General features: G+C 37.5%; 1 protein-coding gene across 1 annotated transcript; it reads right to left on the bottom strand.

The window, feature by feature from the left end:
- Positions 1-1,102: 1,102 nt before the first annotated feature.
- LOC133762173 (killer cell lectin-like receptor subfamily I member 1) lies at positions 1,103-17,481 on the bottom strand. The gene is made up of 8 exons (XM_062195212.1): positions 17,402-17,481; positions 15,576-15,862; positions 13,265-13,357; positions 13,032-13,100; positions 7,006-7,157; positions 6,565-6,668; positions 3,933-4,027; positions 1,103-1,161 (listed from the first exon to the last, which is right to left on the bottom strand). Exons 2-8 carry the CDS (start codon positions 15,790-15,792, stop codon positions 1,103-1,105), a joined length of 789 nt encoding a protein of 262 aa, XP_062051196.1. The 5' UTR covers positions 15,793-15,862; positions 17,402-17,481.
- Between the last annotated feature and the right edge of the window lie 242 nt (positions 17,482-17,723).

Consider the following 17,723-nt stretch of genomic DNA (forward strand, 5'->3'; position numbering starts at 1 on the left):
GCTCCTGGAGCTAAGACTCATGAAAGTCTGGGCAACTGAAAAGATTGGGCCTTCTTGAGTTTAAATTCTCATGTGGTCTACACTAAGAACTCAGCAATATGTTAATTATAGGTTGTATTATCCTTCCCCGGGGTCTTAGCTTGGGCTAACTAAAAGCCATAAACTGGTTGGGTTTTCAATAAAAATATTTTTCATAGCTCTCCAAACATGCTGGGCCAGGCACCAAGTATCTTGATAGGCTTTTTAAAATTTATTTTTCTTGCAAATCTTAAAGATGCTCTACTCTTTTCTATCCATTTGATGAAAGCCAGTGATCACCTGTATCATTGTTTCACAGAATATAATCTTATTCTCTGTCCTCATTCAATGTATTTTCTTTATATTTAAATTATAACAGTTTGTAAGTGATTTTTCCTTTTATTCATCCTTCTTTAGGTTTTCTGAGTTTCTTGGATTTTTGTGCAAGTCATATTTTAATAACTGCATCTGAAAATTTTTCAGACACTGTTCTTCAAATATTTTACATATTAGAAGTGTTAATTTCAATGATTGTTCCTTTAATTCTATTTTTTTAAATTTTCAGCTGTAGTTTTTACTTCTCAGCTAAGATTTCACACCTGCTCTTTCATTAAACACGTTTACTCTGCACGCATTGAATGCCCCTATAATAGCTGCCCTAAAGATCTTTTATCTGAGAAAATCAGAGCAACATTTTCTTGACCTTTTAAATGTTTGGTAATTGGTTACTGTGGCATGCTAAAAAAAATCCATGCAAAGATATCAGGTCCTAAACCTGGAAACTAAATATTACCTTATGTGAAAAAGGATTGAGTAATTAAGAATCTTAAAATGTGGAGATTATCATGGAATATCCAAGAGGTCCCTGAGGTAATCACTTTTATCCTTCTAAGAGGAAGACAGAGGGAGATTTCACACAGCAAATGATATGAAGACACAATACAGAGAGATTTGAAGATGCTGGTCTTGAATGTTGGAGTGATGCATCCCCACCATAAAGAATCCTGGAAGCTTCCTGTAGATGCCGGGAGACACAGGGAGCAGATTCTACCCTGGGACCTCTGAAAGAACTGTGACCCTGTCATCACTCTGATTTCAGCACAGTGATAACAAATTCTGAACTTCTGGTCTCCAGAACTGTGACTGTATTAGTCATATTTTCATTATTAAAACTGAAATAGTTGAGAGTAGTTAACTGATAAAGGAAACAGTTTCTTTTCCTTCATGGTTTTTAAGGTTCATAGTCCAAGATCACACAGGGTGCATTAGTTTGCCAGTTCAGCAAGGCCAGGGTGTGGCAGAGAAATGATCAAATGTGAACCAGGAAGCATATAGAGAATAGCTAGGTGCAACTTAGTCTTATATAACTGGCTTTCAAGTGAGAATTAAATTCTGAAGGCATTCCCCCAATGACCCTAGGACCTCCCCCTAGGCCTATGTAATAGATACAATAATGAGATTAAGCCTCTACTCTGTTGGTACCAAACAATCCATGACTTTGGAACTTAAATTTCCTCAAGAGTTGAGGAATCAAATCATGCTTAAAATAAGCAATAATAGATTAGATTTATATTGCTAAAAGCATTAAGTTTATGGCCAATTTGCTATAATAGCTATTAGAAAGAAAGTCACATTTTCTGACTCATAACCCTATATAATATTTTTACTGTTATCTAAGGTCATGTGAATGATATAGCATGGAAACTCTAAATTCAGTTATGGGCTCTAGTGTGTCACAGACAATGATATCCTCCTTCAAAGACAATATCATCTTATTTACTTAGGACAAGAGAATAGGATAAATACTAGCTTGCTTTACAGATAATTGTTTAAAATGGATCAATGTCTTCAAATGAACATCTACTGCATCAGAATTCCACTTAAAGTTGTCTTTGCAAGAAGTCATACAACAAAAATCAGTCCAATGGTCAGAACAAGAAATCCTTTAGTTTTCCACTATTTAACCACAGTGTCTAACGGGTGGCATATTCTTCAGAGTCATGGCAAAATCTCAGTAAGTTGGGTAGACTTTGAATAAGAAAAGAATGTGAACTAGTTCTGAGATGCTGGGATCTTCATACAAGTTATATTTTTATAATAACATTTGAGAAATTTTCAGACACTCTCCCTCAAATATTTGAAATATTAGAAGTTTTCATTCTAAATTTGATTCCCTTAATTCTAAAAGTTTCCTGTGGTTTTCAGTGATAGTTTCCTTCTAAAGTGAATCCATTGCAGAAGACACTCTCATTAAACAACTGGGCAATGTGGCCGGCTAGTTTATGGATTTCATCTAGCCTTTTGAACTCCAGGACAGTAAACAAGGAATCAAAGAAGACTTGCTCTCATGTTTGTGTGCTTGCACTCATTAACATGTAGATATTGGGTTGCTTCTACACAATGTGAATAAAGAAAATCATGCCTGGAATACAAGTGATTCACTCAGAACTTTCTAATACTCATTTGTTCAATAAGATTCAACGGATAACTGGGGTAATACTCTGCAGGTAGGTTTTTGATGGTGGGCAACACATTGTGGTTCACATCGCAGATAACTTAGCTGAGCAGGAAGAAGAAACACGGAATAGCTAATGAAGAAGCAAATTATGATGATCAGGTTTGGTCTCACACCTAGTTACACAGTCAGAGACTACACACAGTATCTCCTTCCCCAGCTTTTCTCTTCTATCTTGTTTAAAGAGAAAGTGGGGGCTTGACTGAGCTAATATTACTCCATTGCTATGCTGTCTGAAGAACCCTTATTGCTCCCCACCATTGGAGATGAGAGAAGTTGTTCCTATATGAAGGGCAACAATGCATGCACAGTAGCAAAACCAGGTATAACCTGTTGGCTGTTCTTGGTTAGTAACTTCTCACTTCTAATCGATTTTCCATCATTTGCTTCTCTGCTCCCCAAGCTTGCCTTGCTATCTGGCTACATGGAAGAGTTGGCCTATGGACAGCGTAGAGAAATAGGAGGGAAAGTACCAGATATTTGCATGAATTGCTCTAGTGCAAGGCAACCTTGGTCCATTTCAACTCACCAACATGAGGTCACAAGAGCTGAATTGAGAAGTGCTCTTCAGCTTCAATGTACCACTGCTTGGCACTGGTAATGGATTCTCACTGTTGCTAGCAGATGAGTATCCTAATTTTGTTACTCTTAAATTTTATTTGTAATTACTTTTTTTCTATTAAATCTGTCATACCTTCACTACAAGCTTGAACAACATAAGACAATGTCTCATGCCAGAAACCTAATTGATACAGAAACCTTCCTTATCAATTTAGTGCTGGGATTTTGTAAAGTTTTTTAATGAATAGAAGAGCTGGCTAACTTTGATTAATGAAAATAATTTTTTAAAGATTTATTTATTTATTTGTGAGGCAGAGTAACAGAGAGGGAGAGATAGAGATCTTCTATTTGCTGGTTCACTCCCTAAATGGGCCGATCCGAAGCCAGGAGCCAAGAGCTTCTTCCATGTCTTCCAGGTGGGTGCAGGGACCTAAGCACCTGGGCAATCGTCTACTGCCTTTCTAGGACTTTGGGAGAGAGCTGGATCAGAAGAGGAGCAGTTGGAACATGAATCAACACCCATATTGGATGCCAGCGTGGCAATCAGAGGCTTATCCTATGCCACAGCACCAGCTCATGAAAAATATTAGCACAGGTGCAATAAGGAGGAGACATGCCCCCAATCAATATGTAGACAGCAAATTTTCCTCACTCCCAATATAATGAAAATTCAAATAATTCAAGTAAAATATGTTGAGTACAGTAAAAGTATTGAATAATAAATCAAATATTTTATCCAATAAACAAATAACTGAAATATTTTAAAAATATTTTATTAGATTTAATAGCAACATGTGTTCATACAACAGGTGCTGCTATATGAGTATATGACACTCACATATATAACTTTTTCTAGAGGAGCAATCATCATTAATAATATAATTTCCTCTCATATATGCACAAGGATGGTTCTTCCCCTTCTGAAGCGTTAATCTGTATAAAAACAAACACAGCAATAATATTGAAAAACCAATGAATGGTATGTTTGAATGCCAATTTATCTCATTCTTCAAATTTACCAGAACAAATAAGAGCTAAACATGAATAAATAAGGCAAATTAAAAACATGAACAACACAATGTATGCTGAAGATTGATGACTTTAGTAACAAAACATTAAACTTAACAGAAAAATCAGTGTTTACTCCTATCCTGTTTCTTTAAATAGAATTATGAATCAAATGACAAATTATGAGCATATGATAGAGTTTTATAGATGTATAAACTTATCTAAACCTATAAACAAATTTCTTTCAAGAATTCAGTAAGGTGGCATTGGTACGTGCAACCTTGATGGGATTGTATTGGAATCCCCTGGCACATTTCTAATTCCACCACTTGGGGCAACTCAGTTTAAGCATGTCCCAAGTTGTACATCCCTTCCCTCTCTTATTCCCACTCTTATGTTTAACAGAGATCACTTTTCAGTTAACTTTAAACACCTAAGAATAAATGTGTGTTAATTACATAGCTCAACCAATGGTATTAAGTAGAACAAACAAAAATACTAAAAGGGATATAGTATTAAATTTTACATCAACAGTGATGATAAGAGCTGATCAAGTCATTGTTTCTCACAGTGTCCATTTCACTTCATCAGGTTTCCTTTTTGATGCTCAGTTAGTTGTAACCAATCAGGGAGAACATATGATATTTGTCCCTCTGGGACTGGCTTATTTCACTCAGCATGATGTTTTCCAGGTTCCTCCATTTTGTTGCAAATCACCGGATTTCATTTTTTTTTTACTGCTGTATAGTATTCTATAGAGTACATGTCCCATAATTTCTTTATCCAGTCTACTGTTGATGGGCATTTGGGTTGGTTCCAGGCCTTAGCTATTATGAATTGAGCTGCAATAAACATTAAGGTGCAGACCGCTTTTGTGTTTGCCAATTTAATTTCCTTTGGGTAAATTCCAAGGAGTGGGATGGCTGGGTTGTATGGTAGGGTTATATTCAGATTTCTGAGGAATCTCCAGACTGACTTCCATAGTGGCTTTACCAGTTTGCATTCCCACCAACAGTGGGTTAGTGTCTCTTTTTCACCACATCCTCGCCAGCATCTGTTGTTGGCAGATTTCTGATGTGAGCCATTCTCACCGGGGTGAGGTGAAACTTCACTGTGGTTTTGATTTGCATTTCCCTGATTGCTAGTGATCCTGAACATTTTTTCATGTGCCTGTTGTCCATTTGGATTTACTCTTTTGAAAAATGTCTATTGAGGTCCTTGGCCCATCTCTTAAGTGGGTTGTTTGTTTTGATGTTGTGGAGTTTCTTGATTTCTTTGTAGATTCTAGTTATTACCCAAGGCTCTAGTCATGAGTTGCCAAGGCCATGGAAGCCCCCCGAGCTCACCGACTTTGATCTTATTTCGACAAGGCCATAGTCAAAGTGGAAGTTCTCTCCTCCCTTCAGAGAAAGGTACCTCCTTCTTTGATGGCCCGTTCTTTCCACTGGGATCTCACTTGCAGAGATCTTTCATTTAGGTCCTTTTTTTTTTTTTTGCCAGAGTGTCTTGGCTTTCCATGCCTGAAATACTCTCATGGGCTCTTCAGCCAGATCCAAATGCCTTAAGGGCTGATTCTGAGGCCAGAGTGCTGTTTAGGACAACTGCCATTCTATGAGTCTGCTGTGTATCCTGCTTCCCATGTTGGATCATTCTCTCCCTTTTTAATTCTATCAGTTAGTATTAGCAGACACTAGTCTTGTTTATGTGATCCCTTTGACTCTTAAACCTATCATTATGGTCTATTGTGACCTGAAATTGATAACCTTAAACAAGAGTGTCAATTTGTTAAGTCAACAACAGGAGTCATTGTGCACTTACTCCCCATGTAGTTTCTCTGTCCTTAATGTGTAGTTCAATGTGAATTGATAATATGACTATTGCTCAAACAATATTTGGCAATTTGTGTTCTGTGTGGGGGCAAACTGATGAAATCTTTACTTAACATATACTAAATTGATTTTCTGTATATAAAGATAATCAAAAATGAATCTTGTTGTGAATGGAATGAGAGGGAGCGGGAGATGGGAGGGTTGTGGGTGGGTGGGAAGTTATTGGGGGAAAAAGCCATTGTAATCCATAAACTGTCCTTTGGAAATTTATATCTACTAAATAAAAGTTAAAAAAAATACCCAACCTTAGTAGAAACCCAGAGGCATTCAAGTTAAATAATGAAAAACATTTTTCACTATCAGATTTGCAAAAATTCCTTACCATTCAGTATTGTCATTGTGTAAGTAAACAAACATTGTCATAAAAAAAAGAATTCAGTAAGGTAAATATGTAAATATCCTAATGATGAGATTGCTTAGAAGGACCTGGCAACTGTTTCCCAATATTTCCCATGCAGTGGTCCTGACACACCATGCATTCTTTTCTTTTTCTTGATTACTTTTTCCATGCTCTACAAAGGTGACACCTAAAAATTCCACTCAGAAAACTTGTTTTCCAAACACTGTACTTACTGTCTTTGGGGCATTTCGATGCCATCTTCCCAGAACCAGTACCCATTTGTTTCATTCATTCTGAGACCTATCCATCCTTCCATTTCCAACACTGATAATATTTCCTGTTGGGAAAGTGTTCATCAGCCAGAGATGTGCGTATTCTACAATCTATCACTCTTTGTTCAAGAGTTAATATTAAAAAATCTCCTAAGGGATTGCACACAGCCACTTATCCTTCATTGGCTCCTTCTCAAGCCATTTCATTTGTTAAATTGGCTTCCTTGTGGAATTAAATAGTCTAGTGGTAGAGCTTTTTCTTGAAGAACGCTAAGTCAAAACAAGCAACTACCATGCACTTTTGAGAACATTCAAGGTTTGCTAAATTAGGATGCTCATCACAAATGTTTCTGAACCCAACACAGTTTGAAAACAGCAGTCAAGCAGAAGATTCTACCCTACCTGCTCTTCCTTGTTGTCTATCTTCAGAAGATGGGAATTCAGCTCCACACAGGCAGCCTGGCTTTCTGGCCATGTTTTAGACTTATTGAAAAAATGATAGAAACTGTTTCCAAACCCAATCCAGTGGTTTGAAGAAAGGTCACAGGAACAGTCTAGGAAATACAACATATTAATAAAACAACTATTATTAAACTTATGCATCTGTAATACAGATGGATATTAGATAGGAACATTTAGGCATTTTAAAAATTCTTCTGAGTAATCTTTACACATGCAACAACTAGTGATAATGTCTAATTACCCATATTTGGCTAATTTATTTTGAATTTTCCTATTTAAAAATTACTGGGGCTGGTATTGTGGCACAGTGAGTTAAGCTGCTGCTTGTGACACAGGTATCACTATCAGAGTGCTGGACCAAGTCCCTGCTGCTCTGCTTCCAGTCCGGCTCCCTGCTCATGTGCCTAGGAAGGCAACAATTGATGCCCCGGTGCTTGGGCCTCTGCATCCACTTGGGAAACTCAGATTGAATTCTGGGCTCCTGGCTTCAGCCTGGCCCAGCCGTTTCTGTTTTGGCCACTTAATGAACCACCAGATGAAAGATATAATTTTCTGTTTCTTTCTCTGTCACTCTTCCTTTCAAATAAATGGATAAATCTTTAAAAAATTATTATAAAATTGTAAGGAAGATACATTTAAAATGTTATAATCATGTTTGACATGATTAAAATTATGTATATACATTTAAATGGCTCCATTGAACCATATGAACAGAAAAATAAATTAGTGAATTATTCCAAATATGTTGCAGATTTTTATTATCAATGCTTTTAATATATAGTATAAAATTCATTAAGTGTTTTTAAATATTTATATTCCAACTATGTAATAAATATATACAATTTGGATACTTTCTAATTATATAATCAAAACACAGTTAAAATTACTATTTTTTTACAGAAAATGATTGCATTTTCCTTTTTGAGAAATGGTGATTGGTAAGAGGCCAACACTGTGGCACAGCAGGTTAATGCCCTGGCCTGAAGCTCCAGTATCCCATATGGGCACCGGTTCTAGTCCTGGCTGCTCCACTTCTGATCCAGCTCTATGCTATGGCCTGGAAAAGCAGTAGAAGATGGCCCAAGTCCTTGGGCCCCTGCACCTGCGTGGGAGACTCAGAAGAGGCTCCTGGCTCCTGGCTTTGGATCTTGCGCAGCTCTGGCTGTTGAAGCCAACTGGGCAGTGAACCATCGGATGGAAGACCTCTTTCTCGTTCTCTCTCTCTCTGCCTCTCCTCTCTGTGTAACTCTTTCAAATAAATAAATACATCTTTAAACAAAAAAGAAATGGTGGTTTATATCCATCTCATCAAGGTTTTTTCAGTATCGATATATATTTACAGAGACATAGAATATATTTATATTTTATTAATGTATTGAGATAGTCATATCTTTTTCAATCAACATTATTTTTGCAGATAATGTGCATGTCAAGGAAAGTAGATGAAGACCAATAATACTGACATTTGTATATGGTATTATATAAACCTACATATGCATATTATACATTATTCATGTTCCTAAACTTCTTGTTAACTTTTGTGATTTTTAAAGATTTATTTATATATTTGAAAGGCAGAGGTACAATGATAGAGGGAGAAATAGAGAGAGAGACAGGGATTGAGAGATTGATCCTCTTTCTGTTGGTTCACTACCCAAATGGCTGCAACAACCAGGGCTGAGCCAGACCAAGTCAGGAGACTGGAACTCCATCAGGGTCTCCCACCAGGGTGGCAGGGGCCCAGGCACGTGGGCCATCTTCTGCCACTTTCCAGGTGCATCAGCAGGAGCGGGATTAGAAGCAAAGCCACCTGGACTCAAACAGATACTTACATGGATTCCAGCGTTGCAGGTGACAGTTTAACCTGCTGTGCCACAACGCCAGCCCCAACTTTTAATTTTTTTACCACTTCAATTAATTTCATAACAAACATCCTGTTACATGTCTGCTGAAATATTTCTGTAAGAATTACCCTAAGGTCAGTAGTGAAAAGTGTAGAAGCTAATTTTGAGAGAAGGCAGAAGTCTGTCATTACATTTTTACTTAGTGTTTATGTCTCCCTTTAATCTCCTCAGCTCTAACACTTTAAAATTTTCCTATTTAAAAAAAAAACTCTCCCAATATAATAAAAAAATTTTAATTACCAGTGAACTTGCACCTGTCTTCATCTATCTAATAATACTTTGAGTTTCTTCTTCTCTTTTTTTTTGGGGGGGGGGCAGGCAGAGTTAGACAGTGGTAGAGAGAGAGGCAGAGAGAGAGTTATAGACAGAGAGAGAGAGAGAGAGAGAGAGAGAGAGAGAGAGAAAGGTCTTCCTTCTGTTGGTTCACCCATCAAATGACCACTTCGGCTGGCACGCTGCACTGATATGAAGCCAGGAGCCAGGTGCTTCCTCCTGGTCTCCCATGTGGGTGCAGGGCCCAAGCACTTGGGCCATCCTCCACTGCCTTCCCAGGCCACAGCAGAGAGCTGGCCTGGAAGAGGAGCAACTGGGACAGAATCCGGGGCCCCGACCGGGACTAGAACCCGGTGTGCCAGCGCCGTAGGCGGAGCTTTAGCCTAGTGAGTCTCAGCGCTGGCTGAGCTTCTTCTTTAATGACCTCCATATGCTTTTGTCCCCACTCTCACTGTGCCAGTGCTATTTTTCCCTTCTCTTTCTTATCACCCTTGGAGTATTCAAATTCATGAGTTCTTGCAGACTTTACCAATTTGGTATGGAGGAAAAAATACTTGCTAAGTGATGGGTAGTGGTTTTATTTTTTTTTTTCTTTCTGACTCCTGACTGAAAAAATAATAATCAGAACCTCAACATATGCTTTTTGTTACTTCAGTTTCTGGACTCTGTCTCACCACTCCTTCTCACTGCCCTGAATTTTGCTCTGCCAAATAAACCGTCTGTACTTTACTCTTTGCCTTAGCTGATTTCTTAAAACACTGGGCCACATGCTCTCTGGTCTCTCTCTAAAATATGCCCGATATTTTCTCCATCAGCTTTCTGGATACCTACAATGCCACTTCTGATCCATTTATACATTTGAAAACCAGCTAGGTTTTATTCCTTTCCTGATACTTCTAATATTTGAATACAGTCACATCTAATTAATGATTCTTATTTCAGCTAAGCATAATTTTTGACTTTCCCCCAGGTGCAGTTTAGTATTGGAAATTTTTTTTTATATGGGACAAGATGTTGCAACCTAGATGTCTCTGTGTGTGTGTGTGTGTGTTTAGATAATCTTTCACTGTGGTGGCCTCAGGGGCTACCAACCCAGGATCACACAGGGAATGTGACTTTCAATTTAAGTATACTGCCTATGAAATTACAGAGAATTCTTCATTTCTAACTAGAATTGGAGCCAATACAGAAAGGTTTTTTATTAAACTTCTCTAAGATAGATACAATAACTTCAAAGATGTATTTATTTATTTGAAAGGTAGAGTGACAGAGAGAAGGGAGGAGAGAGAGATGGAGAGAGAGAGAGCAAGTTCCCATCCACTTGCCACTCTCTTCAAATGGCTGCAACAGTTGGGGCTGGGGCAGGCCAAAGCCAAAGGGCTTGAACTCCACCCAGGTATCCCACATGGGTGGCAGGGACCCAAGTAATTAGGCCACCATCTGCTGCCTTCCAGTAGGAGACTGGATCAGAAGTGGAGTAGTTGGGACTTGAATCAGTACTTTGATGCAGGATGTGAGTGCCCTCCGCTCTACCTGCTCCTGGAATAATCTAATTTAAAACTCAAGTTAAACTAAAGCTACATCTCTGTCTCTCTTGCAGCTGTTCAACACAGACTGTAAGGTATTTAAGATTGAAAATACTCATGAATAGAGGTAGCTTTGGAGTCAGAACATCACTGTTGAAACTGAAATGTCTGTTTTTGGCCCTTGATACTTTCTTCTTTTCTAAAAAATCAGAGATCTAGATGTAAAACTCAACTAAAAACTAAAAATTAAACAAACAAACAAAAACACTAAAAACATTGTATCCCAGACCTTTGAAGCCAGGAAAGAGACCAAGGGAAGCTGTGGTTCATTGACGTACATTGATGTACAAATATGGCTGGCTGAGCTGGTGAGCCCTGAGCTGTAAGCAGATTAGAGTAGCAACTCTGGCTCCCTCCCTCTCTTCTCTCCAAGGCTATGAGAGTTTGTCCTGCATTTAGTAACTCTCAAAGCTAGACAGGCAACGAAAGCAGAAATAAAGAAATAAATGAAAATTCATGGACGACACGTAAAACAGAAAAATTGGCAAAAGAAGTTCTGTGCAGTTGAACATAGGTGTTCCAGATTTGAGGTGGAAAGCAAAAACATTCATGTGGCCATAATGCATGCCGGGGACACAGTGGGAGGAGTTATGTGTTTATTTTCTAACCAATTAAAACTATAGGACCCACAATCTCAATAACTCAAGAAATAGTGGCATAAATACATATTTTACGTATTTTATTATTTTCAGATAAGGAAGTAGTAAGGAGAAGCTTGAACAGAGAAGAACATTTACCCCTCGGGAGCAAGACTAAGGGAGGAGGAAGAGACAGCAAACCATTTTTAAGTACACTGTTCTGTGTTATTTTTAAGATAACATACTGGGAATATAATTTACCTATGAAGGAATGGACTGATTTGAAATATACAATTTTGTGAGCATGAACGAACAAACATGCCTCTGTAACTACTTTCCTAGATCAGATTTGGAATATTTCTGTTACCTCAAAAATTCACTTCTGTTCCTTCCCAACTAATGCTCCCAAGCCACCGCCCCACATGAAGCACACATGGGTGGAATGTATGTCATCATGAGTTATTTTTTCTTTTTAAACAGCTCATATAAGTGTAATGCTTCAATAATGAACTCTTTTTCAACTGACTTCCTTCACTCAGCATGTTTTCCATTTGTTCATGTTATATGTGTACCTCATGCTATTTTATTGCTGAGTAATATTCTGTAATTTGACAAAAAATAATTTTTCAATCTTTCATCGTGCAATAGTTTGAATAAAGTGTCTGTATCCATCTGTGGGCAAGTCTGTGGTAGACGTATGTTTCCATCTCTCTGGTTTAAATGTGTAGGAGTGGACGTGGATGGGTATGTGTGCTGGGAGCACTTCCTTCACCTCCTTACCATCGGTGCAATCAGTCCTTTCAAGTTTCAAACATTTAAGTGCATGTGGAGTGGTAATTCCTTGGGATTTCAATTTATTTCCCCATGATCAATTTCCTACTTGATTGATGTTTATTTTCAAACTAGTTGAATAAATGAAAGATAACATGAGTTGTTTGCATCTGGTGTTTAAAATATTACAATCCCAATTTCTCCTAAGAATATAAATTCACAAATGATAATATTGACCTTCTATTTATAGTACTATGAATATTTTCATATTCTTCTGCATCATCTATTGTTTTTCCCATAGCAGTATTTTCCTGACAAGGGATTGATATATCATAAAATTACATTTGTATGTGTGATTCAATGAAGTTTTGTGAATTTGAGGAAGACATCATCTTTAACCCTAAATCAAGAGTATTATGGGGCTGGTGCTGTGGCTTAGTGGATAAAGCCACCACCTGCAGTGTCGGCGTCCCATATGGGTGCTGGTTGGAGTCCTGGCTGCTCCACTTCTGATCCAGCTCTCTGCTGTGGCCTGGGAAGGCAATAGAAGATGGCCCAAGTGTTTGGGCACCTGCACCAATGTGGGAGACCAGGAAGAAGCTGCTGGCTCCTGGCTTTGGATCGCCACAGCTCCAGCCATTGTGGCCAACTGGTAAGCGAACCAGAGGATGGAAGACCTACCCATTTCCCTCTCTCTCTCTCTCTCTTTCTCTCTCTCGTCCTCTCTCTCTCTCTCTCTCTCTCTCTCTCTCTCTTTACCTCTCCTTCTCTCTCTGTGTAATTCTGACTTTCAAATAAATAAATCTTAAAAAAAAAAGAGTATTGTAAGTGGCCTGGACAGAATTAATACTCACCATCCTTTGTAGAAGGTGTGGTAGGAATAAGTGAGATTTCTCTGTTTTGCTCTTCTTTACTAGAAAATACTGTGACAAAAATTATAGTAGTAATTAGCACAACTTAGGATTCAATTATGAAGGCAATGTGAAAATCAGTCTTGATGGTGACTCACTGGGTATACTGAAAATATATATACATCATGTTGCTGATGTGCTGGTGATAAGGGCAAACTACTTCCTTGGTTACTTACAGTTTGCAAACAAGACACCCACAGCTGTAATCAAGACTAAACACAGGACCCCCAGGATGCCAGTCATCACTGGCCATACTGCAGATCCGGGCTCTGAAGATAAGAGGAAAAGAAAGAATGATTGGTTGGACCACTTCCCAGAAGGCAGCAGATAAAAGATTGAAGACCATGATGCCTCACTCTCAGAGGCAGCCTTGGGTTTAGGCGCATTGGGAACCACAGATCTTTCCTCCTCAAATCTTCTCACTCTGTGACCTCAAATGACTAACTCTGAACATTCTTGAATCAAATTATGTATGTTTACAGAAAATGAAATTTTCATGCAAATAAAAATATACCGTACAAATAAAATATTGATTTCTAAATTCCATGTGAGTGACAGCATCAATTTACTAAAATCAATCAATATATTATTGATGCAGGAAATAACAGTATATATTTTTCTAAAAGTTGAGTAAAAAAATAAATGTCATAAACTTTACCAAAAAAGATTCATGTTTCCTATGTTTTAACCTAGACATAACTTGAACTGGACATGCCTCTCTGATCTTTGAAGGAAAGTAGGATTTCATGACTTCTTGAGGTGTGTGAGCACAGTGCCTTACACCCAGAGAGGCACTGTCTGTATATAAATGATATTAGTTGAGACCAAGATTGGTGCTTTCATGGAAATGCAGTTCTTGCCAGGCTGGAATTCAGAGGACAAAGGAAGGAGTGGAGGTGGAAAAATGGGACAAATACAAGGATAATTTTCCACTTGCACTTTAGTTGGCCATTCTTCATCTGGCATATGCTATCTGCTGCTTCTCTCTGGTGATGAATGTACATGTATTTGCCTTGGATCTTCTTCTGTTCCCATCCATATCTCCTTTCTCTGTCATGAAATTTTCACTCCCGTGGCCTCAGAATGCAATCTTAATTTTCACGTGTGTCTTTCCCAAACTTTTCAAGGAGATCCAACCTCTCAAATTTCTCAAGTCCAATACTGTATAGACATTTTCCCTTGAACTATCGAGAAGCATTCAAATGCTATATGTGCTCTGACTTTTACTTGATTTTTTTTTCATTTATTAAACTTTCATTTAATGAATATAAATTTCCAAAGTATAGCTTATGGGTTACAATGGCTTCCCCCCTCCCATAATTTCCCTCCCATCCGAAACCCTCCCCTTTCCAGCTCCCTCTCCCCTTTCATTCACATCAAGATTCATTTTCAATTCTCTTTATATACAGAAGATCAGTTTAGTATATATTAGGTAAAGATTTCAACAGTTTGCCCCCATATAGCAACACAAAGTGAAAAAAATACTGTTGGAGTACTAGTTATAGCATTAAATAACAGTGTACAGCACATTAAAGATAGAGATCCTCGTTGATAGCATGTTTTCCTAATTATGAGTATAATTACTACTTAGTTGAATCACATCTATTTTTCCATAAAACGTGAAGCTTTACAAATTTTATGTCCAAAATATCCCTTTCTTTCTTTCTTTCTTTCTTTCTTTCTTTCTTTCTTTCTTTCTTTCTTTCTTTCTTTCTTTCTTTCTTTCTTTTTAAATTTATTTGACAGGTAGAGTTATAGACAGTGAGAGAGAAACAGAGAGAAAGGTCTTCCTTCCATTGGTTAACTCCACATGGCCGCTTTGGCCGGCGCTGCACCGACCCGAGCCAGGAGCCAGGTGCTTCCTCCTGGTCTCCCATGTGGATGCAGGTGCCCAAGCACTTGGGCCATCCTCCACTGCCCTCCTGGGCCACAGCAGAGAGCTGGCCTGGAAGAGGAGCAGCCAGGACTAGAACCCGGCACCCATATGGGATGCCGGCTCTGCAGGCAGAGGATTAACCAAGTGAACCATGGCGCCGGTACCCCTATTTTTCTATAATTTGTTTTTTCCTATGAAAAATATTATGTTAGTTCTTTGAAGCTAGTACACATTGTTCCTTCACCTTTTAGGTCCCATGGAAAATTTAAATTTCAATGAAGACTTGTGAGACTAAATTAGACCAAATTGAAATAAAATTTAACATCAAGAAATATTTTTTAAAATATGGAAAGAAACAGAATTGATGCAATCTCCAGATAATTAAATACATGGTTCCTACAAGTAATAAAATCTGTTGCATTCTGGGTTAATTATACCTTAGAGGGAATACACGAACTGTGTAGAGATATTTATTCCATTGTAGTTTCCTGAAATAATTACAAAAGGTGCTGTAAAGGTAATTCGTGTAACAATTTATAATGCTTTTGAGAAGGCTAGTCATTTAAACCAAAGAATCCAGATCTACATTATAACAAATTATAATACTGTACCTTTTCTTTGATTTCTAACAAGGCATTTTCTGTGGTGGGGGTCAGATGTTTTGTGAAATTTCAGTTCCACGTAGTTTACCTGCTCTGCATTTGATATGACAATACTCTCATCTCTCTTGGATATTCTTTGTGTCTGTTGAGATTTGGAAAATTTAAGATCTCTGTAAATTATTGTTTGTTTGTTTACTTTACTTTCGTTTTGCTTAGTCTTGGGCATTTTTGTTCCGAGAAGGCTTGGGTTGCTCCAGCTCAATCTTGATAAGTTGCTCTTTTTGATCTTACTGTCTCTGCAACAAAAATGTAGAGAAGAAATACATTCATGCTGCATTTGGATTAAGGGGAGAGAGCCTTTAGCCTAGTAGTTAAGACGCTCGCATCCGCATTGGCGTGCCTGGATTTGCCTCCTGGCATCAGCTCCTGACTCCAACTTCCCCTCCATGGAGACTCTGGGAAGCAGCAGTGATTGCTCAGGGGTTGAGTTCTGGCCACCCAGGTAGGAGCCTGGATTGAGGTTCTTGCTTCTGGCTCTGGTATTGACTCAGCTGTTGTGGGTATTTGGAGAGTGAGCCAGCAGATGAGAGCAATGTCTCTCTCTCTCTCTGCCTCTCAAACACATAAATAATCTTTAAAAAGAATGTAAATATACTATTGAAGAGGAGAAAAATGGAGAAAATGCAAGTCTAAATATCTATGACCACGCAGTTTCCCTTTTTCAGAAGAATAACTTCACCCTCTTTGAATAGGGATGTAGCGTTTATTTTCTACTTTGAATTAGTTTTGAAAGGTGCTTGTTACGGAGTATGTAACTATTTTTCATTTTCAGCATCCTCCATATAATGAGTATACACATCCAATGGTTGCCATACAACTCTATTAGTGAAGAATTAAAAATGTCAGTTGCATAAGTCACTTTATTTCAAATCAGATGTGTATGAATTTTATTATAAGTATCTTATATAAACAAAAATAAAGTACACAAATCACTATTTCAAATCAGGTGGATGTGAAGTTTATCATGTATCATCTATAAATGATGTATTATTGGGTGGATTCTGTTATTAATGGAGAGAAGAATCATCTATCTCAGAGATCTGGTAAATTCTATATTTTAATATAATCATGCATCTCTCAATCTGTAAGTCTACCATCTTTTGAAAAGAAAGTACACGTAAATAAATAATTATGAATTTCCAGACACACACAGACAAGGAAAAAATTAAATCAAACTTTGGATCCATTGTTTGTGTTGATTGTGGAAGGATATTTATCGCAAAAAACATACTGAAAGACTTTTATGTCACAATTAGTCAAATAAATATGAACAAATATTAATGATATATCATTTTTACCTGTAAAATCAGTAAGTATTTATAAAGCAGATATACTTGCACAGGGATGGACAGTATGCAGAAAAGACAGTAGGCACCATTCACATGTGAATTTGGAGAATGTATAAATTGGCACTATCTTTCTGGAAAGAAATTGTCAGTAAGTGTCAAAAGTCAAATGATATGTGCATATATTGATCAATGTTTCAAATTTATGAGAAAATTTTAACTTATTCAATTAATTAATTTTAGAGAAGAGGCTAAACAATTGGAAATTTAAGACACAGAAAATTTTCAAACAAAAGAAACAGAAGACATAGGTGGGTTCATTCCTGACACTACTCTATACAATAAAGACATACTATATTTTTACAGAAACTATTTTTAATACCAGCCATCATTTAATGCATTATGAGGTGAGATTTGAATTAATATCCAGGAACAGCAGTTAGTATAACTACTTGAAAGAGGCAAGTAAGTGAATATATTGCTACTCACCCATTTGCAGAATCACTTTGAAGGTTTTGTAGGAGAATCCTATGTATGAAACTATGTAAAACTGTTGCGCTGGAATAATAAAATCATACAGTTGATAATCTGGTATAAGAATGTCCTGCAAGATTTTAGGTTAAAAAAAATCTAAAATTGTCTGATATTTTGTGAATCAGATGGTGAAAAACAACAAAGGAAGTTCTCAAGTAACTGCTAACTTATAGCAGACTTCACCCACAGAACACCTATCAGGGAGGAAAAATGCTGCTTTAGCATGCCACAAACTTTAAACATACGTCACAAATCATAGACCTTTCAGTTTAAAATG

Source organism: Lepus europaeus, chromosome 6 (assembly GCF_033115175.1).
Source record: "Lepus europaeus isolate LE1 chromosome 6, mLepTim1.pri, whole genome shotgun sequence".
NCBI lineage: Eukaryota > Metazoa > Chordata > Mammalia > Lagomorpha > Leporidae > Lepus > Lepus europaeus.

Bases quoted from the DNA above. Each gene is read 5' to 3' on its own strand.
- LOC133762173 (XM_062195212.1), bottom strand. From the start codon at position 15,792: ATGCCCAAGACTAAGCAAAACGAAAGTAAAGTAAACAAACAAACAATA. The intron at 13,358-15,575 runs GTACAGTATTAT...TCTTATCTTCAG, and splicing joins TGTTAGAAATCAAAGAAAAG to AGCCCGGATCTGCAGTATGG. The intron at 6,669-7,005 runs GTAGGGTAGAAT...CTTTCCCAACAG, and splicing joins TAGACAACAAGGAAGAGCAG to GAAATATTATCAGTGTTGGA.